The 26,682-nt window shown below is 40.3% G+C and overlaps 1 protein-coding gene across 1 annotated transcript in view; it reads right to left on the bottom strand.

Moving 5' to 3' along the window:
- DRC3 (dynein regulatory complex subunit 3) overlaps positions 1–26,682 on the bottom strand; it is a 104,022-nt gene that overhangs the window by 33,818 nt on the left and 43,522 nt on the right. The window contains exons 6-9 of the mRNA XM_036739705.1: positions 15,140–15,290; positions 12,126–12,241; positions 11,690–11,802; positions 10,367–10,541 (exon numbers count right to left, since the gene is read on the bottom strand). Coding sequence (XP_036595600.1) covers positions 10,367–10,541; positions 11,690–11,802; positions 12,126–12,241; positions 15,140–15,290 — 555 coding nt within the window. The remainder of the gene's footprint in view (positions 1–10,366; positions 10,542–11,689; positions 11,803–12,125; positions 12,242–15,139; positions 15,291–26,682) is intronic.

The raw sequence follows: 26,682 nt of genomic DNA, 5'->3' as shown, positions 1-26,682 counted from the left end.
AGCTAGGTGGCACAGTGAGTAGAGCACCAGCCCTGGAGTCAGGAGGACCTGAGTTCAAATCCGGCCCCAGACACTTGACACACGTACTAGCTGTGTGACCTTGGACAAGTCACTTAATCCCAATTGCCCTACCAAAACAAAACCAAACAGTGAAACTTGTGATGTGAAGGTAGAACCTTTTGGAGATTGTAGATGTGCTTCACTTATTGCCTGTGACCTCATTTTGATTCAGGGCAAAAGTATTTATGCTGATAAATCATCAACCAAACATGTGAGAGTAAAATACCAGCAGGTCACCTCCTGGATCGCTAAGTGGGACATTTCCATTTTAAGCCAGGTCTTGGTGCGTGCATTAGATTGCTGGGGATACAGTCCCGAGACCTCTGACCCAATTCCTCAAAGTTCAGCTTTTCCTTTGGAATGGGAAGGGCTGTCACCTGCTGGACTCCAGGCCTGGCTCTCATGCCCATTGAATAATGTGAAGGTTTCAATGCACAAATTGGCATTTCCAAAATAATCTTGCTTTTCCTAGGAGTCAAACAACCTAGAAGTTTTTCTTCCAGCATGCTTGTCAGAGGTCTAGCCAGAACTTTCAGACCCCAAACTTACAGTTCCATGTTATTACTACAATGTTCAACTTCTCCTCTTATTGCAATTTTTACAGAATATACCCCAAGTAATTTATGAATGTAACTGTGTAACTGAATCATCATGATAGGGATTCAAAAGCATGGAAAAGTTATTTTTTAAGAACTAGCCCTTTACCTATCAACATTTGTATAAATGCCCAAATGCTTCCTTGTGCTACATCATTGTGTTGTAAGCAAAGAAAATGGCCAGGAACTTTGGTTCATGAAGGGACTCAGGAGGCCCTTAAATCCTGTCCCTAGGCACTGATTCTGTTACTTTATCAGAGACAGTATCCAAGGTAGCTCAATTCATAGCCTCCTTATGTATTCGAAAATCATCAAATTTGACAATATTTAAAGATTGCAGCAGGGGGGGCCAGCAAATGCAATGTGTTCCACAATGTCTGCTCTCTGTTGTCCTGTACCTCTGTTCTTGAAGTATATAAAGATATGTTGACTATTTAAGATTTCGGTACCTGCAAGTGCCAGCCTTCCTCCACAAAAGAAAACTGGTATTGCTGGCTAGAGAAGGTGTGTGTGAACATCCATGTTTATGTTGCTTTATTGATATACTGAGGTCTTAGAATCTCTGTGAAGCTCTTGCCCCAACTCTTCCTGGGCCAACATTTACAAGCAGAATCTAACGAAGAAAACAAACTTTTTTGAACAAAGCCTAAACAGAGCCTCCCCATTAAGGTCGTTCCTTGGCAGTGGAAAACCCAGTTAGAGAGGAAAGGAAACTCCCTAGAATGTTTGCCACTTGCCCATGCAGTTTATTGCAGTTTCATTATTCTGCCTGCATCTCTAAACTCCTGGGAAGGCCTATCTCCAAACTAAGCTTGGCCAAGTGAAGTGATTTTCTTTGTGGGTCCCCAGTTGCCGTAGATAACAGATTCCTGCATCCTGGGAGCAGGTGAGAAGGATGAACCCTCCCATCCCACTCTTACCATCCGATTCAATCGAGAACAGGCCTAGAATGTCTAAGAATTAGAAAATGGAAACTGCTTAAATAAGCATCAGAGATGGGACCTTTTTGTGTCAAGTAAGGAAAAGCTTGTATAAGCACACATATACAAAGCTCACATTCCCAATTCTGATTAGCCATAAGTGCTAGCTCAATGCAGGGATCACAAACATCCTGGCTGCTTCCAGCCAACCCTGCTCATGACTCAGTACTGAAGAACCTTTGTACCTTGAAGAAGCAACCCCCTTCTTTCCCACTGAGCAAGAATAGATGACTCAGCAGACTGTTGCAAATGCAATGACTGTCTCTTCTTCCTCGGTCTCTCCATAGGGCAAGTAGCTCTTCCCATGCCAGCAGAAATAATGAATTGCTGAGCACGTGGTATCCAACACCCATGGTAGCAAGGCCATCCTTTTACATCTCCCCAGGCCACTCACCAACAGCAGCTTTTCCAAACCTTTCCATCCCTCCTCAAGCCTCCTATGCCCTGCCCCCTCAGCTGACTACTTTGCCCCATAATTCACTGAAAAACTTGAGGCTATTCGCACATGGCTCCCTCTTCTCTTCTCCTCCTCTTCACCTCACATTGCTCAGGTGCCTTCTGCCACGTTTTTCCCACCTTCACCCTTGTTTCCCAGGAAGAGATGGCCTTCCTCTTTGCCAAGGCAAACCCCTCCCCATGAATAAGCAATCCCGTTCCATCGGTCTTCTCCAGCAGACTGCCTCCTCTCTCGCCCATCTTCAGTCTCTCTGTCATTTCCTGCTGCCCACAAACGCACCCATATCTTCCCCATCCTTAAAACCCCTCATGGAGCTGTCTATCGCTGCTAGCTATGAGCCTCTATCTCTTCTCCCTTCTTCAGGGGCAGCTAGGCGGCGCAGTAAGCAGTGTCAGACTCGGAGTCGGGAAGACGGTAAACTCAAATCCAGTTTCAGACACGAACTCTGTACCCTGAGCAAGCAGTCACTTAACCTCCATTTGCCTCAGTTTCCTCATCTGTAAAGTGGGGGTAATGCTAGCGCCTAACTCCTCCTTGTTGTCAGGATCAAAGAAAGTGTAAAGCACTTAGCACGGTGCCCAGTACACAGCAGGTGCTATACAAACGTTAGGTATTGGGGCAGATAGGTGGTGCAGTGAGTAGAGCACCGGCCCCGGAGTCAGGAGGACCTGAGTTCCAATCCGGCCTCAGACACTTGACACACTTACTAGCTGTGACCTTGATCGAGTCACTTAACCCCAATTGTCCTGCCTTTCCCCCCTCAAAAAAATTTTTAAATGTTAGTTATTAATATTTTCTGACTAAAATCCTTGAGAAGGCTGCCCACAATCAATGCTTCTGCTTTCTCTCCTCTCACTCCTTTCTTAATTCTCTGCATCGTGGCTTCAGACCTCATCATTCAACTGAAACCTTTCTCCAAAGTTACCGCTGTTCTCTTAATTGTCAAATCTAATGGTCTTTTCTGAGTTCTCTTTCTTCCTGAGCTCCCTTCAGTCTCTGACAATGTCAATCGCTGCTCCTTCTCCTCTCCGTTCTCTTCTCTCTAGGTTTTCATGACACTGCTCTTTCCTGGTTCTCCTACCTGTCTAACCATTCCTCTGTCTCCTCTACTGGATCTTCGTCCATGTCACCACTGGTAACCATGAATGTCCCCCCGAGGGCTCTGTTTTGAGCCCTTTTCTCCTTCTGGACTATCGTACTTGGTGATTTCATTGTCTTCCATGGATTTAACTGTCTCCCTATGCAGATCACTCTCAGATGTACTTATTGTGCCACGACCTCCCTCCTGACCTGTGGTCTCAAGTTGCCAATCACCAACCTGACATTTCGAACTGGATGTTGTTACATTTTTAAAAACAGCATTAGTGACTTCCTTTTGCCCTTATCCACTATTTTGGGAAATTAAGTTTCAACTTCTTGGAAGTCACTTGATTTTGGAAAAGTGACAATATTATTCCCCTTCCCAACTTGACTTGTCACTTAAGAAATATCACAAAACTACCCCCCTCTCTCTCACCTCAGTGTCTCCTGATCTTCTTCACAAATAAGACACCAAGTGTCTCAATCCCTATAATGCTTTCCCACCCACCATCCACCGCCATTTTTCACTCCCTCCAAATTTATATTAATTGTGTAGAAACCAACGGTCAATGTCCTTGGTTAATGAGAGCCTTGGACCCAATTTGTTTTTGCAATTATATGCTTTGCTAAATAAATGGTTTGCCTGGATGAAACTCGGTTTCTTTATTCCACCATAACAATATCCTGTAGACTTCTTAAACTCATCATATCTAAAACTGAACTCCTCTTTCCCCCAAAACCCTCCCCTCTTCCTAATTTCCCTAATATTTTCAAGGATACTACCATTTCCCCAGCTACCTAGGCTCATAACCTAGGTGCACTCCTCAATTCCTCATTTTCACACCTCCAATATTCAGTCAGCTGCCAGTCATTTCTACCTTTGTAACATCTCTTGTAATACTCCCTTCTTTCCTCTGATACTGCCACCACCCTGGTGCCAACAGTCACCACTTCAAAACTGACTATTTCAATAACCTTCTGCTTGGTCTTCCTGCCTCCAGTTTCTCCCCACTCCAGCCTATCCCTCACTCATCTACCAAACTGATCTTCCTAAAAGCACAGTTCTGACCACATTACCCCATTCCCCATTCCCCATTCAAAGAAGGTCCTCTTCGAGAACGAAGGACAAACCACACACACAAACTGCACTAGCTCCCTATTTCCTCCAGGATAAAATAAAAAGCCTCTGTTTGGCTTTTAAAACCCTTTCTAGGCTTATCACACTTTACACCCCACCCTGCATACTCTGTGCACCAGTGACTGCCTCCTTGCCATTCCTCATACTGGATACTCCCATCTCTCAACTCCAGGCATTTTCACTTTGCCCCCTCGTCATCCCTGCCTCCTAGCTTCCTTGACTTCCTTCAAGTTTCGGCTAAAGTACTACCTTCTGCAAGAAGCCCTTCTCATTTCCCCGTTAATGTTAGGACTTTCTCCCTGTTGATTATCTCCAATTTATCCTCTATATGTTTTGTTTATACATCACTGTTTGCATGTTGTCTCACCTATGAGACTGTATGTCTGTCCCTTGAGACCACGGACCATCTTTTTCCTTTCTTTGTCTCCCTCAAAGCTTAACACAGTTCCTGACACATGGAAAGTGCTTAATCGATGACTGACCGGTAAGCCTAAATCTGGCTTTGTACTGACTGGTTCTTCTGTTTGTCCTTTCCTGGTCTTAGAAGAACACATATTGATTCCTTAGATGGATGTATCCAGGCTTGGAGACCACCTTGTGAGTTCAAGAAGTTCGGCAGTCCTGGGGCCACTAAACAGGAGTTTCTGGCAACTGTTTTAACACTCCTGGAACAGGTGAGCCCAAACCTTAGCTTCATCTTGCCAAAAAACATCTACTGTGAGGGGGCCAGCCGAGGTGAAATGTAAAATGCCTACACAGTAGGCTTATAAAATGCCTTATATTTAGATGAAGTTTAAGTACCAACATCCTGGGGGAGTATATTGGAAGTTATTAATGCTGATTGTTTAAGTTTGCTTCTGTCAAATGAGTACTTCTGAGTGTTCTATGTTTAGCATTTTTTATGTGTAGGAAAGAAATACTTTTCCAATACATGATTCAGATAGAACATTGACTACCTTTCTATTCCCCTCTTTAGGGAAGACCTAAACATGAGCTAAAAACTAAGTTTTAAATAAACCATTTCCTGCGGGGCCATGGTAAAAGTTTGATAAGCCAGAGTGTATGAAAAGGGAGCCTACACTCTCTCATTCAAGGCCTGGCTCCCTTAGGACTGAATCTGGCCCAGAATGCACTTGGGGGCCTTTTGCTCTGGATTGGAGGTCAGTTAATCAACTTGTCCAGGGTCACACAGCTAATACTCAGGTCTTCCTGACTCCAAGTCCAACACTACCTCATCCTTTGCAAACTGACTCATTTGGGAAAAGGAGTGGAACGTTAAAGCAGAGTGCTCCTTCTGAGTCAGTATTCAGGTAGCTGAGAGGAGAGTAGTTTCAACATTGAGCTACAAGTTGTATGGGGCCAGGCCATTTCTGCCAGGTAGGCCTGAGAAAAGGAGAAGAATCTGAGTCTGTCTGGGGAGGTAACCTCCAGGAGCAGAGAAGGTGAGGAGAAACAAGGAAGGAGCAAAGCAGGACAGAGTCCAGGTTGTGGTTCTTCACCTGAGATCAATGTATAACACAGGAGAGAGGACAATGAATATAAAATTCCAAGAAAGGAAGAGGTGAAGTGCAACAATCAGTTAGCCAAAGGAGGCGCAGAATACGTGAGAAACTCAATAGGGTTGGAATGAATTCAGCAGCAAAGTGCTACCTTATATGCCATGACTGTTAAGAATCATCCACTTTTCAAGGTAGCCTTCAAAGTGCATGCCACAAGAATTGGAAATGGAGGGGATGCCCATCGATTTGGGAATGGCTAAACAAGTTGTGGTATATGAATGTAATGGAATACTGTTGTGCTATGAGAAACAACGAGCAGGCGGATTTCAGAAAAACTTACATGCACTGATGCAAAGTGAAGTCAGCAGAACCAGGAGAACATTGTACACAGCATCAATAATATTGTGTGATGATCAACTGTGATAGACTTAGCTCTTCTCAGCAATACAATGATGCAAGACAATTCCAAAAGACTCATGATAGAAAATGCTGTCACATCCAGAGAAAGAGTGGTGTCTGAACGCAGACTAAAGCATATTATTTTTGTTTTCTTTATTTTTGTGTTTGTTCTTCCTTTTGTTCTGTTTCTTCTTCCACAACATGACGAATATGGAAATATGTTTTCACATGATTGCACATATATAACCTATATTAAATTGCTCACTGTCTTGGGAAGGAGAAAATTGGAACTCAAGATTCTATACAAAAGATGAATGTTAAAATTTGTCTTTACATTGGAAAAAATATAATACTGTTTAAAAGGAAAAAAGTGCTTGCCACTCTGAACTTAGGCTCAGACAAGGATCAAAGTAGCTGAGAAGGAGTGCTCAGCCTGGGCCTGGGGATGGCATAAAGATGAACTGACAAAAAAGGACTAAGGATAAGAGATAGATGAGGAGTAAGCCAATTGGAAGTTGGTGATGGTGTGTTTTGGAGTAGAACTGTCTCTAAGAGAAGGCAATGAAAATAAACCAGCGAGTATTTTGTTTAAAAACAGACCTAGCTAGGATAAGAGCTTGGTGAGGCTTAAAAATTGTGCTCCATGTGTGGTGCCCCATGCAATATATGGCTTGTCTTCCTCACTAGAATGTGAGCTCCTTGAGAGTGGGGACAATCTTACTTTCCTATGTGCATCCCCATTACTTAACACAGTACTCTGCACATAGTAACTTTAAAAATGTTGTATTTATCCAATCATCCACAAGGTTTGAGCACTCACTGTAACACATGGGACTTGACTTCTCTTGACTTGTCCTCGAGGCTCTGGTGAATGGAGATTGAATAGAAAACTGTTTAATACTTAAGCTGTACCAAGGCAATTGTATGCTATGACTACACATCTGAGTTGTTACATTTCAAAAATCCCCCAAATCCTTCTTTCAGACTGAAACCTCACACCATCGCATCTCTCCCTTCCTCTTTTTTTTTGTCGCTTTTTTTTTTTGGGCAGGGCAATTGGGGTTGTGACTTGCCCAAGGTCACACAGCTAGTAAGTGTGTCAAGTGTCTGAGGCTGGATTTGAACTCAGGTCCTCCTGATTCCAGGGTCAGTGGTCTACTCACTATGCCACCTAGCTGCCCCTGTCCCTTCCTCTTAACTTCCAAAACATAGTCTTCATACTCATGAAGTTATGCATTCTCTCCACCCCTTCGCGTTCTCCCAGGTTCTCTAACCACTGCTCTACAAGAACTTTCCTCCCTTTCCAATCTTAAACCTATAGTTGACCAGTTCCCTCTACCTCCTTTGCCTACTGAAGCTTGCTCCTTGTCAAACCTCAATCCTGGCTTACTACTACAATCTTCCTTTCTGCTGCTGAAGAAGATCATGTAACCAAGTCCACAGAGTCTACCATGAGTTTGTTACCTGATTTCAACTGAGCCCTCATCTCAACAAGACAATCCTTTACTCATCTCTAATTAATTCTCTACCCACTTCCCAAAGGGGCTGTTCTAAGCCTTACACATGATGTCAGATGAAAACAGCGCCTCATACTTTACTGAGAATAACTCTTTTATCTGTGGTGGAAGATCTCAGAATCTGTCTTAAAGAACAGTTTATCAACAGCATCATCACGGATTACAGAAGTGCATGCCTGTCATCCACAGTGGCGGCATGGAAGGGCAATGAGACATAAAGGTGTGGCCTACCAGATGCTGAACAAAAGAACCAAAGCACATGATGCCAAGAGTGCAGATGTCCTGGACCGTCCGTTATTCAGCCAGTGGTCTGCAGTGTTGGACTCACACAGTGGATACCACCAGACGTCTATGCAGAGGGAAACAAAGAAGACTCCTTTCATCTGCCCAACGGGATTTCCAGTTTGAGTAGATGCGTCAAGGCATCACAGGTTCAGCTGCCATGTTCCAGTGATTGAAGGAGAAAGTATTTGGAGATAGGTCCTACCTGAAAGCTCTGCTGTGTCTTGATGACCTTATTTTCCCTAGGAAGACACTAGAAGAACATGAGGAGAGACTAACGAAAATCTAGGATTGGCTAGAGGAAAATGGTATGCTGTTCCTTCCTGAGGACATTGAGGTGCACCACTACATTGACGACATAACGATAACTGGGCCAGATGAGGCCCTGGAGGCAGAGGCTCTAGATTGGATGGGGGTTCATATGAGGGATGAAGGATGGGAAATCAACCCTAATAAAATCCAGAGTCCAGCCTGAATAGTCAAGTTTTGGGATACGCTAGGTGGAAAGTACATGTTTTTGGAGGTTTTGTTCATTAAAGGCCAGGCTAAGTGGAACCTTAAGCAGGCTCCAAGAAGTGGCCAGGGTAAATGACCATTAGGTTTCTGGATCTGCGAGCTCTCTAAAACAGCCACTCATTGTGCCTCTTTTGAAAAATCCTACTCAATAAACCTGAACGGCTCCCTCTTGCCTCTAGGATCAAATATTAAGTTACTCTGAGCTTTTAAAATGCTTCAAAACCTCGTCACAACCTACTTCTCTAACTCCCTGCCCTCTATAGTACAGTCAGACAGACCTTAATGCTGTTCCTCACATGCAACATTCCATCTTCTGCCTCCATGTCTTTGCAATGCCTGTCCCCTATGCCTGAACTGCACCCCCACCTCAAGTCTGCCTCTTAAAACCCTCTTTTTCCCCCTCTAAACTCTGCTGAATTGACATCTTCTACATGTAGCCTTTCCTACTCCCCCAGCTGCTGGTGCCGCTCTCCTCAATTTCACTTCTATTTATTTTGTACAAACTTATTTATATCAATGTTGCTTCCCCACATAGAACAGAATGTCCTTGAGAATAAGATCTGTTTCCTTTTGGTATTTGTATCTCCATTGCATAGCACAGTTCCTACCACGCAGCAGACACTTAATAAATGTGGGATATTGACTGTAATTAGGTTTGTCTGTCCTCTGAAGTACTGATGTGGAGGCAGCATGTCATAATGTCAAGAACGCTAGATTAGGAGTCAGAGGGCCTGGGTTCTAATTCCGCCTTTGCTAAGTTTCTCTCCACACTAACAAGTTACTCTTTAAGCTTTGTATTTCCTTATTTGCAAATTGGGAATAACACTTTATCCTTGCCTGCCTCACAGGATTCTTGTGAGGATCAAATGAGGGAAAATCACCGCCACCCGTACAAATGCAGGCTACCACCATGAACAGAATAAAGCACCAGAAACATAACAAGTAAGAAGACTGCCTGGGGGGATGGTGTTGGGAATAGAACTGTCCCTAAGAGAAGGCAATGAAAATAAACCAGGGAGTATTCTGTTTAAAAACAGACCTTGGAACGGACCTAGCTAGGTTAGGAGCTTAGTGAGGCTTAAAAATTGTGCCCCATGTGCATGTGCCCCATGCAATGCATGGCTTGTCTCCCTCACTAGAGCATGAGCTTCTTGAGAGTGGGGACAACCTTACTTTCCTATTTGCATCCCTCATTACTTAACACAATACTTTGCACATAGCGAGAACTTTAAAATGCTTATTTATCCATCCATCCACAAGGCTTGAGCACTCACTGTAACACATGGGACTTGACTTCTCAAAAAATAAATACCTACATGTCATTGAGAAGAGAACTTTTGGCATTAAAAATAGGGCCATTTGCTTTTTAAAAAATAACGTTCAGAAGTTCTCTGCATCTCTCACGTGCCATCCTCCTTCCTCCCGGGACACACGGGATTTTGCCCTAAGTAGCAATCTACCTTACCTATCCCCAGTCCCAGTTCTCTCTGAGAGTGACTGCTGCGCCATGATGAGCGTCTATCTACAAGTAATAATAACTGCTCACATTTACATAGATCTTGGAGACTTAACCACCTTCCTCGCAACAACTCTCTGAAGTAGGTAAAACAAGTATTAGTACAATCATCCCCATTTTTACAGGTGAAAAAAATCCAAGACTTATAGAGGTTGTCATTTGTCAATGGTTCTATGGCTATTAAGCATCTTGGCTAAACTCGAATCTAGATCTTCTGTTTTCAGGTCCAATGTTCTCTCCGTTACATCGGGCTAACTTCAGCTATATATCTAAGTCACAAAGAGTTACATGAATCACTTCACTACGTAAGATTTGTAATTAGTTACCGCAAAATGTATCTTTTCAAAATCCTCGATTGTTTTCAACCCTATCGCTCGATTGTCTTGAAGGGCTTCTTCGAGACATTCATAGAAGATGGCAACTTCTGCCTTTCTCTTCTCTTCCTGTATCAAGCCATAGTCAAATAAGGTCTGGCAAACTGTAACAAACTTGGTTTTGTACGTGAATTTAGAGTTAAGGAACCTGCCTTAGCCTCAAAATCCTCTTTAAAAGAGCTATTATCAGATATTTTATGAATTTTGGTTCCAGTGCCTTTTTTTTTATGGCTTTATTTTAAGGGGAAGGACAGGGTGTGGAGGCCTGCAAGTATTGTAAGAAGTTCTTTCATTGGCAAGCATATAATTTCATAAGTCTTTTTCTATTGCTGATTAATTTTTTTTTGGCAGGGCAGTTGGGGTTAAGTGACTTGCCTAAGGTCACACAGCTAGTACATGTGTTAAGTGTCTGAGGCCGGATTTGAACTCAGGTCCTCCTGACTCGAGGGCCAGTGCTCTACTCATTGTGCCACCTAGCTGCCCCTTGCTGATTAATTTGATTTCACTACCTTTGTGTGAATACATCAAGGAATACACTATGTAAAGCTTACACTGGACTAAAATTTACATGGCTATTGGTGGTAGAAATGCAGAAACAATAAAGCATCTTATTTGAACTCCCTGACATATAAACCAGGGACCAGAGAAACGGGGACCAAAGAGTGTTTATACACTTCCTTCCCATCATTATCTTTCTGAGAAATACTGATCTGAGCCAACCTTCCACCTCCTGTACATATCCTTTCTATAATATCCCCTACAAGTGGCCCTCCTAGCTCTGCTTGAACAGTCCCATCAGATTCAGGTAGAGAGCTAGGTATTCTCAGAGTCAGGAAGTTACAGTTTTACGTCCCACCCCTGGAGTCTTTTCTAAGTCTGTCTTTCTGCTTGCAGTTAAGTAACTTGTTCTTATTTCCACCACAAAGAGGAAAATAATTGATTAGTCTTCTATTTGTGCTAAACTTGTCTTCTATTTGCAAATAATAAGCATATGTGTCCAAGCTGTTATTTTTTCATGACTGCATAGGTAAACACACTTGTGAAAATCTGCCTTGACTAGTCTGGTAGATACATGCAGCTCTGCACCAACATTAAATCTGGGAACCCCAAGAGTTTGCCAGAGTTCTTGTATTAGCAAGGCAGATCTTCAAATCTAAATTGTCATTACAGTTCTATCCATTGAGGTTAGATAATATGAATAGTGATTCTCAGCAAAATGAAGCCTTTAAGATTTTTTTGTGTTTGTTAGTATTTTTTAAGACAGAAAAAGGATATGTCTCCAGTAGCTCTGGAACTCCTGGTAAATAAGCCAGTTTGGCAGCTTCAATGTCGTCTAAATAAAGGCTATCAAATAGATAAGGACCATTCAGGTATTCAACATAAGCAGCCTGTGAAGGAAAACATGGCAACCAAAAGTGATTCCAAGTTCCATCCTGTTGCCTACACAGAGTTAATTCTAGTGGGCAAGCTGATGAAACACAAAATGGGCTGGGAGTGCTCCTGTCAGGAGCTCCACCAGAGCATGCAACTGTACAGGGGCTTCTATTCTCAATTCAAAAAAACAGATTTCATGGGTCTCACTTTTTTTTCAATTAATGTTATCCTCACATGAAATCATCCTACTAGAAAAAGCAGAAGTCATGCTCTTGGCTACTTTATTCCTCCAAAGGCTAAAAATCCTCAGTAGAACTCACTAGGAGAGGGAGGGTACCTTATGTTTTTCCAGCTCCGCTATATTTGCCTGCTCCTCTTCAAGTTTGCTCTGGATGTAATTCTCCCGATGTTTCAGTTCATAAATACTGTACTGATATTTTGCATCACCAAGTTCTCTCTGTTAAACAAAAACAAAGGGTTTCCATTATTTGGTATTGTCCCAGATCTAAAAGAAGTTATATTTGGAAAAAGTACCCATGGTGCTCCAAGACACGGCTTCTCAAACTGTTATGTGGTTGTAAGACTGCACAAAGAACTTCATAAAGGGAACTGTGCTTTGATGTTTCCACAAAATTATTGTTTTTTTTAAAAAAGTATTTTCAGTTTATATGCAAATATAATTTTTGAACAAAGCCCCTTTCTCATCTTTTGTTTCTGAAGGATACTCTCATCTTCACCCTATAGTGATACATTTGTTCCTGAGTGTGGTAAAGGACCTAGCCGGAAAACAAACAGTAGTACTGCAACTTGTATTGTCTTCTATTTGTTTATGACTTGGATAAAGAATAACAGCAAAAGGTAAGAGGTAAATTACAAAAAAATTATATTATGTCATATTATATTATATTACGAAAATTACAAACTATACTTGCAAACTCTATTTTCTAGTGTACCAGTTTGGTTCTACCCCCATCCCAATAAATTACAGAAGTCTGTGCCTATATTGAATCAATCACAAGTATAAATTAGATGTGAACAAATGCATAACCAATCTGAGAGGACAAAAGTACTTTAATCATTGAAGACTGATGATGCCACACAGGAAATATTTTGTGACTGACTATAAGAATCAGATACATTTCTGTGCTGGTATATAAAAATAAATCAATCCAGCAGTAAGCTCAAAAAATAGCTGTCTAGTCTACCGGTGGAAGAATTTTGGAGAATTACTCTTGTATGGAGAGAGTTTTTCCTGTCTCTCCTTATTCCACCCCACTGACCATGTTATTGGAGAGACCGAATAAATATAGCACCGCACATCTTGCTGGGAGCAGAGAAAGACACATTGTGGATAAACACGGAGGCAGAAAGCTGGAAAAAGCATCTTCAAGGAGCACAACCCTATGCACCAGAGAAGACTGCAAACTCCGGACTGAAGAAAAGACTCCTAGTTCCTAAAGTCCTAGGAGTTGTGGCAGGGGTTGGACTCACAAAGAAGCTGTACTTATCTGTTTATATGTCATACCTCTCTTTGAGGGCAGGAGCTGTTTCAATAAACTTAGCTTATTAAATAATACGTACAGAAAATGGAAGAAAGGGAAGATAATGAATATAAAAGTTATTTAGAAAAGAGAAAGCGCTAATAGCAAGGAAAATTCAATTCAACACCCTGGTTTCCTCACAACTTGATTTTCAAACATCTTCCCATATTTACATATTCTTAAGTACTAGATACTTAACAGTTAAGTGTTTTTACATAGCAATAATCCCACTGCTTAAGGGGAAACTAACAAACAGGGCACTGAATTTGGAATCAGAGGCCCGGGGTTCAAATCCCAGCTCTGTCACTTCGTTTCCCTGGATGACCTTGGACAAGTCATTTAACCTTTGAGGCCTCAGTTTCCTCACCAAAAAAAATGTACTTGATAGTCTCTAGGGTCAATTCCAAATCTAACTCTGATAAGAATTAATCATGGTTTTTGAAAGAGAAAATGAGAGTGGCATTATGGGAAGGAAATAAAGAAGAAGATGGGCATGAATGCTCCACTTTGTGGCTAGTAAAGCAAAACGACTTTTTGTTTTTGTAGCAATAGACTCTAAGGTTACTGTCCCGAGCCCCATGAATACTGGCTGGAGGACAAAAGAAGGAGTCGTAGTTCCCTCTGCACTCACAGTCCTAGTGAACCTGCAGGGACTGGAGTTCTCTTTTTACTTCTATAGCTCACGAGCCCTGACGAGGGTGCTTCCCCTCAGTGATTGTCAGTTGATTATGTTTAGTCAGTCAGATTAATTAGCTCTTAAAAAGGGGGCATTTACTAAGGTGATCAAGTAGGAACAATCGGTATAAAACATCCCCCAAAAGTCTGTGACACGTTGTCCCACAAATACATGTGCTTAGAGCACATGTTACAAGGGGTAACTCATAGGTCCGGGGGAATTGGTTAGAGTGGATAGAGTGGAGGCCAGGAGGCAGGAAGACTCATCTTCCTGAGTTCAAATCTGGCCTCAGACACTTATTAGCTGTGTCACTCTGGGCAAGTCACTTAACCCTGTTTACCTCAGTTTTCTCCTCTGTAAAATGAACTGGAGAAGGAAATGGCCAACCACTCCTGTATCTTTGCCAAGAAAACTCCAAATGGGGTCATAAAAAGTCAGTGATGACTGAAAAGACCGAACAACAGCAACGACAAAAAAACTTCCCAGATCCTGGAAGTCCTTTCCTCTCCTTTGTGCAGCCCTCATTAAGTTCTCCTTAGGCACAATAAAACTTTTGGTAGACTCCTTGTAGTGTCATAAAACTTCCTTTCCTCAGGGTGTCTAGAAATTTCTTCTGTGCCCAATGTAGACAGACACCGCCAGTCACTGCTATTCCTAGGATACTGCCAGTATATCAACGAGAAGTCTAAATCCACTGACTTTCCAGTTCACAAAACTGTCTTCTTGTTAAGGTAGCAAGGGTGAGTGGGACGGAGACAGAGGATTTCCTCCCCCCGCCACCCCCTTTCAGGGATGCTTAGCTGGAATGACTCCTCTAACCGGTAAAACACTCAAATGACTGGGTTCTGCACTAGTTTCCTATTTTACACAAAAGACATAGGGCACGACCGAGTGGACATTAATATAATTCAACTGACTGATTCAACAAAAGTGTTTTCACCTGATAAAAGGAGTTGCTTTAGCAACTCCGCTTACAGAAGCCTCCACTCTTACCCTTGGCTTTGTTTTGGTTTACTTCACACAGGCAATGTGCAAACTGGGAAAGATGTCCTCAAAGCCACCTCTTTCTTACGGACTGATTAATGGTCACGGTCTCTTTTTCCGCACAGAGAGAACAATGAAAGGAAAAGGCACTTGCCGTGTGAGGATCAATGAGCCTGAAGTCCAGGTATACTAGGTCAGGAAGGTAGGCAGTGACAAACAACTTATAATCTTCCTCCTCACAGATGGGATTCCCAGCAAGGTTGAGGGAACGTAAAAACGGGAATCTCCTCAGATAGATAACCTGTTTTAAATGTTAAAAGAAACAATTTCAGTGGATTACAGGGCCAAAAATAAACTCTAAAAGAAAATTTTCAATTTTTTTCCTTTCTCATCAATTTCATGCAAGATCTTGACATTTATACCTTTAGAGTGTTGGAATCTCTTTTTTATTACTTAAGATATTACTTTATTGGAGGCAGCCAATCTGTGACCTGATGCTGTCCTTTTCTAGGAAGCTTGCACAGCAGGTGTTCAGTAAATGTTGTTGACTTGGACTGAATTGAATGGAAATTTCTACCAGTCACTCAGATGCAGACTTTAACGTCTGTGAATAACCAAAAGAACATCTACCATGTGGAACTCTATAATAAAATTTTGATGAACCAGAAAAAAAAATAACTGGAACTCTCAGAGTCACAGATTTTGAGGGTTGAAAGAGCCAGCTAGTTTGTGGCCGGACAGGAAGACTGTGCATGAAAGCCCCAACAAGAGACCATCCAACCTCCACTTGACCTCTAGTGAGTGGAAGTTGCTACTTCTTGAGGAAGCCAGTTCCACTTCAGACCAGTTCTGACTGTCAGTAGGTCTTTTTTTACACTAAAGTTTTCTAGACCTAGTTTTCTAAGACCTAGAGAAGTCCAGATCCCTCTCACAAACATGTACAATGAAACCTAAAATGCACAATTAACCAGCAAAATAGGAAGCACCACGTTGTAGACGCCTTCACTCAGACCAGGGATGCACAGAAGGAGCTCCAGAATCCTTCTGGTACAAAGCAGCCCTGAAGCATCGTGAAAGGGAGACCTTAGGATGGAGTCAAATGCAATGTCAAAAAGGGAGTGACAGGAAGCCTTTTTGTCTAGTTCAATCAGTACAAGTCCTCCCTGACAACCTAGAACATGCACCAGACCAAATTCTGATCAAAAAGCCATGAAAAAGTCAAAGTGAGTCATTTTTTCCAACCCAGAGCAGCTTGGGAGGTCAGAGAGGTCTAGGGCTGGAGTTGGCCAGGAATACAGTGCAGCAGGCAGAGGCAGAGGCAGCAAACAGCTGGAGCATTCTAACACCCAGAAACTGAGCACCAGCTCAGGAAGCCCTGGGGCAGAAAGAGATTCCAGGGAATTCCTGAACTAGCCCTGGGAGCAGCAGAGGCACCATATGGTAGCTTTGTCACCCATTACCCAGTTCCAGGTCACAGGTACAGGGCAGAAAGGAGTGATCAGTGAGTGGGGGCCCTAGCTGTGAGCTAAGCAAGGAACAAACTGCAGAGATGTAGCTGTGTGGCTCTCAGTCCAGGGGCAGAGTAGTGACCCAGTTCTAACCAACAGCCCAGCACATAAGCCTGCGAGGGAATAACCAGGGCAGGAATGTCCCAGATCAAAGGAGAACCAGCAGTTCAATCACTCTGTAGCTGAAGAACCTCCCGTAGACTAACAGTAACTGTGTCCAGCATCAGTCTGCTAAAACTCAACCATACACAAGGCAACAGATCCAAACCTGGGTCAGGATTCAGAGCTCAGACCAGAAGGGCAGTGAACAGGCCTCTCCCCACATTACACCACTCTGAGAGCAATGAAAATGTGCAGGCCCCAAGACTGAGCTGTGAAAGCAGCAGAAGGACATAAAAAGAGAGAAGTTCAGAACCCCAGCACTAACATAAAGTACAAAGTAAAAAAAAAATAGGCTGAAACAAAAAAAAAATGACCATAAGAAGTTACTATGTTAACAGGAGGCTCAAGATAGAAACAAAGAAGAAAACAATGACTTAAAAACAACTACACGTAAAATGTTAAAAAAAAATGCAGATTGGACACAAGCACAATAAGGATTCCTAGAAGAGTTAAAGAAATAAAATCATTTTTAAAACCAAAAAAGAGGTAGAGGAAAAAATGGGGAAAGAATGAGAGCTATACAAGAAAATTATGCAAAAAGAATTAACAGCCTGGTAAAAGAGGCAGAATACCTCACTGAAGAAAATAACTCCTTGAAAATTGAAACTGACCAAATGGAAGCTAATGACACCATAAGATATCAGGAAATAAGGAACAAAGTCAAAGGACTGGAAAAAAAAAGAAGAAAATGTGAACTATCTCATTTGAAAAATAATTAATCTGGAAAACAGATCAAAGAGAGGTAATTTAAGAATCATTGTACTACTTCAAAGCCATGAACAAAAAAAAAAGGCAAGACATCATATTTCAAGAAATTATAAAGGAAAACTGCCCAAATATCTTAGAACTAGAGGGCAAAGTAAACACTAACAAAGTCCAGTACTCACTTACTTAAAGAAACCCCCAAACAGAGGCTCCCAGAAATATTATAGTCAAAATCCAGAGCTCCCAGGTCAAGGAGAAAATACTGAAAGCAGCCAGAAAGAATTCAAATACTGCAGAGTAACAGTTAGGATTACAAAAGATTTAGCAGTCACTGCTTCAAAGAAATGAAGAGCCAGGAATACCATCACTCTGAAATGCAAAAGATTTAGGATTACAACTAGGAATGTCCTACCCAACGATACTGTGTGGGTCAAAAGACCACTGACTCAAGTTAAAAAAAAAAACAGAGGTGTCTCGGTTTCTCAAGGCAGAAAAAAACCACAAGCTTTATTTGATCAAATCTCGAGAATTGGGCATCTCTCACTACCAGGGCGGAGATAGCAGTGAAGAGAGGTGAGAGAGAGAAGACAAGCAGGGAGATATATACCCTTGTACAAACAATTCTAAGAAATCCCACCCCAGAGGCTGGACCCATGTCCCCATTTGCGGAGATAAGTGGCCTCACAATCTAACCAGGAATAAGTTTTTACCCAATACAAGCACAGAAACTACAGAATTACCTTACAGGGAAACTTTAATGCTAAGATGGCAGTTTGTAAGTAGGCTAGGGAAGGGGGAGATAGGAATATCATCTGGTTTCCCCGAAATCATATGATTTGCAGGAAAATGAAACTTGGGCCTGGTGAGGTTCACATCCTAACTAAATTTGTACTATCTCTATTTGAATATTGCCTTGCCTCAGTTATTCATAGGGAAGCTTTCACAATCTCATATTCCATTCATAGCTAAGGTGACATCTATAAATCTAAAGGAGGGGGAGAAAGACATTCCTAAAGGCTAAATAATCAGATTCCCACAGACTCAAATTTATCCCATTTCCCTTTTCTCTAAATATTGATTTTCAAACATTTTAGATATAAATACATATATACATGTTCCCTGTGAAATCTTCACACTTTATTCTCTCACTACCTCACACAATACTGACTACAATCCTACAGGCGGAAAAAAAAGATATTTAATGAAACAGAGGACATTCTAGTATTCCTGAAGAAAAGGCTGCGGCTAAATAGAAGATCTGACCTTCAAACTAGGACTCGAGAGAAGCATAAAAAGGGGGAAATGATTAAAAGAAATAAGGAACCAAATAAGGTTCAGCTGTTCATGGAGAGATGATGCATGTAACCCTCAGAACTTTATCACCACCAGTAGTCTTAGAGGGAGTCTAATTAGACAGAAGGCCTAATGGTGATCCTATTGTTTCTGGATGATCTCAAAAGAAAAATGGAAGGGCGGGGAGAGGATGAATGGGGAAATTATTTTACAGAAAGGGGCATTCAAAGAAGAATGTTATACAATGAAATGAGCAATAGGGAGGGGAGAGGCAACACTCGTACCTCACCCTATCTAAATGAGTTCAAGAGGGGATGAATACACACACGCACACACAGTTGGGCAAGAAATTCATCTTACTCAACAGGAAAGAAGGAGGGAAAGAGGTTCAAAAAAAGAATGGGGAGAATAAGAGGGAGAGTACATTAAGGGAGGCAGTTGTCAGAAGCAAAACAGACTTTTAAAGAAAAGTGTGAAAAACAGAAATATAAGTATAATATAATAGGATGGAGGCAAATACATAGTTAGCAATCATAAATGTGAATATGAATGGGATGAACTCACAATGATCTTCCATAAAAAGGAAAAGCATATCAGAATGGATTACAAACCAGAATCCAACAATATGTTGTTTTAAGAAATACTCTTGAAATAGAAAAATATACATAGAGTTAAAATAAGGAGCAAGAGCAAAATCTGTTATGTTTCATCTGATGTAAAAAAGGCAGGAGTATCTAAATAAATGGAAAAACATCAGTTGCTCGTGCTTAGGCTGAGCTAATACAATAAAAATGACAATTTTACCTAAATTAATTTACTTATTCAGTGCCATACCAAAAAATTATTTTACGGAGCTGGATAAAATAATAACAAAATTCATCTGGAAGAACAAGAGGTCCAGAATATCTAGGGACTTAATGAAAAGAAATGCTAGAGAAGGTGGCCTAGCCATACCAGATATTAAACTGTACTATAAAGTAGCAGTCATCAAAACTACCTGGTACTGGCTAAGAAACAGAGTCATGGATCAGTGGAATAGGTTAGGTACACAAGACACAGTAGTCAATGACTATAGCAATCTACTCTTTGATAAACCCAAAGAATCCAGCTTCTGGGCTAAGAATTCACTATTTCACAAAAACCACTGAGAAAATTGGAAAATGGTAGGGCAGAAACTGGGCATAGACCAATATTTTACACCGTATACCAAAACAAAGTCAAAATGGATTCATGATTTAGGAATAAAGGCTGATACTATAAGCAATTTGGGAGAGCAAGGAATAGTTTACCTATCAGATTTATGGGAAAGGAAAGAATTCATGACACAACAAGAGATAGAGAGCATTACAAAATGAAAAATGGATAATTTTGATTATGTCACATTGAAAAGTTTTTATATAAAAAAGCCCATGAACAAAGATTAGAAGGGAAGCAGAAAATTGGGAGAAAGTCTTTACAACCAGTGTCTCTGATAAAGGCCTCATCTCTAAAATATACAGGGAACTGAGCCAAATTTATAAGAATACAAGTCATTCCCCAATTGAGAAATGGTCAAAGGATATGAACAGGCAGTTTTCAGAGGAAGAAATTAAAGAAAAGAAGAAGAAGAAGAAGAAGAAGAAGAAGAAGAAGAAGAAGAAGAAGAAAGAAGAAGAAGAAGAAGAAAGAAGAAAGAGAAGAAAGAAGAAGAAGAAGAAGAAGAAGAAGAAGAAGAAGAAGAAGAAGAAGAAGAAGAAATAAGAAAAAATGCTCTAAATCACTACTGATTAGAGAAATGCAAATCAGAACAACTCTTAGATACCACATCTCTCCTGTCAGATGGGCTAACATGATAAAACAGGAAAATGATAAATGCTGGAGAGAATGTGGGAAAGTTGGAACACTGTTACGTTGTTGGTGGAGTTGTGAACTGATCCAGCCATTCTGGAGAGCAATTTGGAACTATGCCCAAAAGGCTATAAAAATGTTCATACTCTTTGACCCAACAATACCACTTCTAGAGCTATATCCCAAAGAGATCACACAAGTGGGAAAAGGACCTGTATGTACAAAAATATTTATAGTGGCTCTTTTTGTAGTAGCAAAGAATTGGATATCAAGGGGATGCCCATCAGTTGGGGAATGGCTAAACAAGTTGTCATATATGAATGTAATGGGATATTATTGTGCTATAAGAAATAGGGAAGATACGGACTTCATAATAACCTGGAAAAACCTACACGATATAATGCTGAGTGAGCAGAGCAGAACTAGGAGAACATTATACACAACCACAGATATATTGATTCTGTGATGACTTTGATAGACTTGGCTCTTCTCAGCAATACAAGGTTCAAAGACAACTCCAAAGGACTCATGATGGACAGAGCTATCTACATCCAGAGAAAGAACTATGGAGTCTGAATGCAGATTGAGGCAAACTAGTTGCTCTCTTCTTTTTTTTCTTCTCTTTTTTGTGGTTCTGTTTCTTCTTTCTCATGATTCCTTCCATTGGTCATAATTCTACTTTACAACTTGACTATTGTGTAAATAAGTTTAATGCGAAGGTATATGTAGAAGATATATTGGATTCCATGCCGTCTTGGGGGGGAGGAGGGAAGGGAGAGAGGGGAAGAAAATCTGGAACTCAAAAACATGCAGAACTGAGTACTGTAAACTAAAAATAAAAAATCTTAATTAAAAAAATGGCAGAAGTGGCAATTATGATCTCTGACAAAGCAAAAGCAAAACCAGACTTAATTAAAAAGATAAACAAGGAAACTACATTTTACTAAAAGGTACCATGAACAATTAATTAATAACAATACAGAATACATATTCACCAAATGGCACAGCATTTAAATTCTTAAATGAAAAGTTAAATGAGTTATGTTAGTCCTCTCAGACCTAGATAAATCTAACCATAAAATAAACAAGAAAGAAGTTAAGAAGGTGAATAAAATATTAGAAAAGTTAGATATGATGGACCTTTGGAGAATATTGAATGAGAACAGATAAAAATGTATCTAGATCTCTGCTGTGCATGGAACTTTCACAAAAATGGAACTTGAAGAGATAGAGAAATTCCATTGAAAATAATTGTAGACAATATAAAAATCTTGGGAGTCTACTTGCTAAGACAAATCCAGGAACTATATGAACACAATTACAAAACATTTTTCACATAAATAGCCAGACCTAAGCAACTGGAAAAATATCAATTGTTCATGGGTAAACTGAGCAAATATAATAAAAATTACAATTTTACCAAAATTAATTTACTTATTCAGTCCCATACCAATAAAACTACCAAAAAATTATTTTATAGAGCTAGGAAAAATAATAATAAAATCCATCTGGAAGAACAAAATGTCAAGCATATCAAGAGAATTAATGAAAAAAAGTGTGAAAGAAGGAATCTAGTTGTATCAGAGTTCCAACTGTATCATACAGCAGTAATCATCAAAACATTCTAGTACTGGCTAAGATATAGAGTTGGTGGATCACTGAAATAAATTAGGTACATGATACACAATAGTGAATGACCATAGTAATCTAGTGTTTGATAACCCAAAGACCCAAGCTTTGGGGACAAGAACTCATCATCTGACAAAACCTGCTGGGAAAACTGGTAAACAGTATAGCAGAAAATAGCTATAGATCAACACCTTATACCATATACCAAGATAAAGTAAAAATGGGGACATGATGTGAACATAAAGGGTGATACCATAAACAAATCGGGAGAGCAAAGAATAGTTTACCTGTTAGAATTATGGAGAAGAGAAGAATTTATGACCAACAAGACACAGAGAGCATTACAAGATATGAAAGGATAATTTTGATTGTATTAAAATTTTAAATATATATAATATTTTATTTTCCTCCAATTACATGTTAAAACAATTTTGAAATATTTTTTAAAGTTTTGGGTTCCAAATTCTATCCCTTCCTCCTTCCCCTCCCTTCTCCCTGGACAGTAAGAATTTATTATAAAAAATTTAAAAGTTTTTGCATAAACAAAACCAATGCATCCAAAATTAGAAGGAAAGCAGAAAGCTGGGAAAATTTTTTTTACAGCAAGTGTCTCTGATAAAGGCCTCATTTCTCAAATATATAGAGAACTGAGACAAAATTATAAGAATATAAGTCCTTTCCCAACTGATAAATGGTCAAAAGATATGAACAGGAAGTTTTCAGATGAAAGAATCAAAGCTATCTATAGTTATATGGGGGGGAAAAGGTTCTATATCACTACTGACTAGAGAAATACAAGTTAAAATAACTCTGAGGCACCACCTCACACCTATCAGATTTGCTAATATGACAGAAAAGGAAAACGATAAATGTTAAAGGGGATGTGGGAAGATTGGGACACTAATGCACTGTTGCTGGAGCTGTGAACTGATCTAACCATCCTGGAGAGCAATTTGGAACTATGCCCAAAGGGCTATAAAACTGTGCATACCCTTTGATCCAGCATATCACTATTATGTCTATATCACACAAAATGTTATACCAGCTCTTTTTGTTGTGGCAAAGAACTGGAAATTTAGGGGACGGCCATCAGTTGGGGAATGACTGAACAAGTTAGAATATATAATTGTAATGGAATGCTATTGTGCTATAAAAATAACAAGTGGGATGATTTCAGAAAAGCCTGGAAAGACATACACAAACTGATGCAAAGTGAAGTGAACAGCACCAAGAGAACAGTGTACATAGTAAACAGCAAAATTTGTGGGGGCAACTTTTAAAATTTTTTTTATTATTCCTATTAATTTATTTTTCGTTTTCAACATTCACTTCCACGTAATTTTGAGTTCCAAATTTTCTCCCCATCTCTCACCTCCCCCAACTCGAATGTGCATTCTAATTACCCCTTCCCTCAATCTGCCCTCCCTTCTATCATCCCCCACCCAGTCTCTTATCCCCTTCCCTTCTATATTCCTGTAGGGCAAGACAGATTTCTATACCTGTTGCCTGTATATCTTATTTCCCAGTTGCATATAAAAACAATTTTTAAAATTCATTTTTAAAACTCTGAGTTCCACATTCTCTACCTCCCTCCCTCCCCACCTGCCCTCATTGTGAAGGCAAGCAATTTGATATGGGTTATAGATGTGTAGTCATGCAAAACACTTCCATAACAATCATGTTGTAAAAGACTAACTATGTTTCCCTACATCCTATCCTGGCCCCCTCATTTATTATATTCTCTCCTTTGACCCTGTTCCTCCTCAACAGTGTTTGCTTCTGATTACCCCGCCTCCCATTTACCCTCCCTTCTATCATCTCCCCTTATCCCCTTTCCCCCTACTTTCTGGTAGGGTAAGATAGATTTTCATACCCAATTGAGTACATATACTATTCCCTCCTTAAGCCAAATCCAATGAGAGTAAGGCTCACTCATTCCCTCTCACCTCCCCCTTCTTTCCCTCCACTGTAAAAGCTTTTCCTTGCCTCTTTTATGTGAGATAATTCACCTCATTATACCTTTCCCTTTCTCCTTCTTCCAATATATTCCTCTCTCACCCCTCAATTTTATTTTTTAGATATCATCCCTTCATATTCAACTCACCCTGGGCCCTCTGTCTCTCTCTGTCTATATATATATATATACATATATACATATATGTGTGTGTGTGTGTATGTATGTATGTATGTTTGTATGTATATTCCCTTCAACTACCCTAATACTTAGGTCTCATGAGTTACAAATATCATCTTTCCATGTAGGAATGTAAACAGTTGAACTTTAATAAGTCCCTTATGATTCCTCTTTCCTGTTTACCTTTTCATGCTTCTCATGATTCTTATATTTGAAAGTCAAATTTTCTATTCAGCTCTGGTTTTTTTCATCAAGAATGCTTGCAAGTCCTCTATTTCACTGAATGTCCATTTTTCCCCTGAAGAATTATACTCACTTTTGCTGAGTAGATGATTCTTGGTTTTAATCCTAGCTCCTTTGACCTCTGGAATATCATATTCCAAGCCCTCTGATCCCTTAAGGTAGAAGCTGTTAAATTTTGTGTTATCCTGATTGTGTTTTCACAATACTTGAATTGTTTCTTTCTGGCTGCTTGCAATATTTTCTCCTTGACCTGGGAACTATGGAATTTGGCTACAATATTCCTAGGTGTTTTTCTTTTGGGATCTCTTTCTTTTGATTTCTATTTTACCCTCTGGTTCCTGAATATCAGGGCTGTTTTCCTTGACAATTTCTTGCAAGATGATGTATAGACTCTTTTTTTGATCATGGCTTTCAGGTAGTCCAATAATCTTAAAATTCCCTCTCTTGGATCTATTTTCCAGGTCAGCTCCAATGAGATATTTCACATTGTCTTCTATTTTTTTCATTTTTTTTTGGTTTTGTTTTTATAATTTCTTGATTTCTCATAAAGTTATTACCCTCCATTTGCTCCATCCTAATTTTTAAGGAATTAGTTTCTTCAGTGAGCTTTTGGACCTCCTTTTCCATATGGCCAATTCTGCTTTTTAAGGCATTCTTCTCCTCATTGGCTTTTTGGACTTCTTTTGCCATTTGGGTTAATCTATTTTTAAGGTGTTATTTTCTTCAGCATTTTTTCAGGTCATGTTTAGCAAGCTGTTGACTCATTTTTCATGATTTTCTTGCATCACTCTTATTTCTCTTCCCAATTTTTCCTCTACTTCTCTTACTTAATTTTCAAACTCCTTTTTGAGCTCCTCCATGGCCTGAGACCAATTCATATTTTTTTTGGCGACTTTGAATGTAGGAGCTTTGACTTTACTGTCTTCTTCTGGCTGTATCCTTTGATCTTCCTTGTCACCAAAGTAAGATTCTGTAGTCTGATTTTTTTCTGCTGTTTGCTCATTTTCCAAGCCAATTACTTACTTTTTAGCTCTTTGTTAAGGTAGGACTCTGCTTCCAGGGCACAGGGCAAACTGTCCCAAGCTTCAGGGGTTTTGTGAAGTTGTTTTCAGAGATACTTCTAGGGACTTGTAAATTTTCAGCTCTTCTAAGGTTGTATGATCAAAGGAGAGATGTTTACTCCTCTCCTGGTCTGTGCTCTGGTTTGTGAGTGACCACAAGCACTCTTTTCTGCCTTGGAACTGTGAGGATTCCCTCTCCACTGTAGCTACAAGCTTCTCTACAGCCACAAGCTCCCCGATGCCAGTGCTTCCCCTCACCCCAGGACCGCCACCCAGGACTGCGACCTGGATTGAGCACAGGCAAAGCAAGAGAATCTTGCCTCAGAGCCTGTAAAGAGATCCCTGCAATCCCCCTCTGATCAGCCACTTTATTCCTCCCACCATCTGTGGGCAGAGAACCCTGCCACTGTCGCCACAGGGCTAGACCTGGACCACACCTTCTCTCATCGAGGTCCAAAAGACCTTTCCTACTGACCTTCTAAGTTGTCTTTGGCGTTTGTGGGTTGAGAAGTCTGGAAACCACCACAGCTGCCAATGATTCAGCCCACGCTTGTCTGCATTCCTCTCTCAGACTGGTGGAACAGACTTTTCTTGTAGACCTGCCAGGTTGTCTTGGGCTGGAAATTTGTTTCACTCTGTCATTTTGTGGGTTCTACTGCTCTAGAATTTGTTTAGAGTCATATTTGGAGGGGTTTGGGGAGAGCTCAAGCAAGTCTTTGCTTTTATTCCACCATCTTCAGCAATATTTTATGAAAATCAACTGTGAATGACTTAGCTCTTCTCAGTAATACAATGATCTAAGACACTTCCAAAATACTCATGATGAAAAATGCTATCCACATCCAAAGAAAGAACTGATGGAATCTGAATGCAAATTGAAGCACACTATTTTTAACTTTCTTCATTTTTTTCCACTTTTCTTTTGTTTGTATCTTCTTTCACAACATGACTAGTATGAAATATGTTTTGTATGATTGAATATACATAATCTGTCAAATTGCTTACTGTCTTGCAGAGGGGTAAGAGATGAAGGTGGGAGAGAATTTGGAACTCAAAATTTTTAAAAATGAATGTTAAAAATATTTTTAAATGGACCCTATGAAAAATGCAGAAAAGCAAAATATTAAATGT

Source organism: Trichosurus vulpecula, chromosome 1, assembly GCF_011100635.1.
Source record: "Trichosurus vulpecula isolate mTriVul1 chromosome 1, mTriVul1.pri, whole genome shotgun sequence".
Taxonomy (NCBI): domain Eukaryota; kingdom Metazoa; phylum Chordata; class Mammalia; order Diprotodontia; family Phalangeridae; genus Trichosurus; species Trichosurus vulpecula.
Note: the sequence above shows the minus strand (reverse complement) of the source record. Positions and strands in the feature narration are given on the sequence as shown.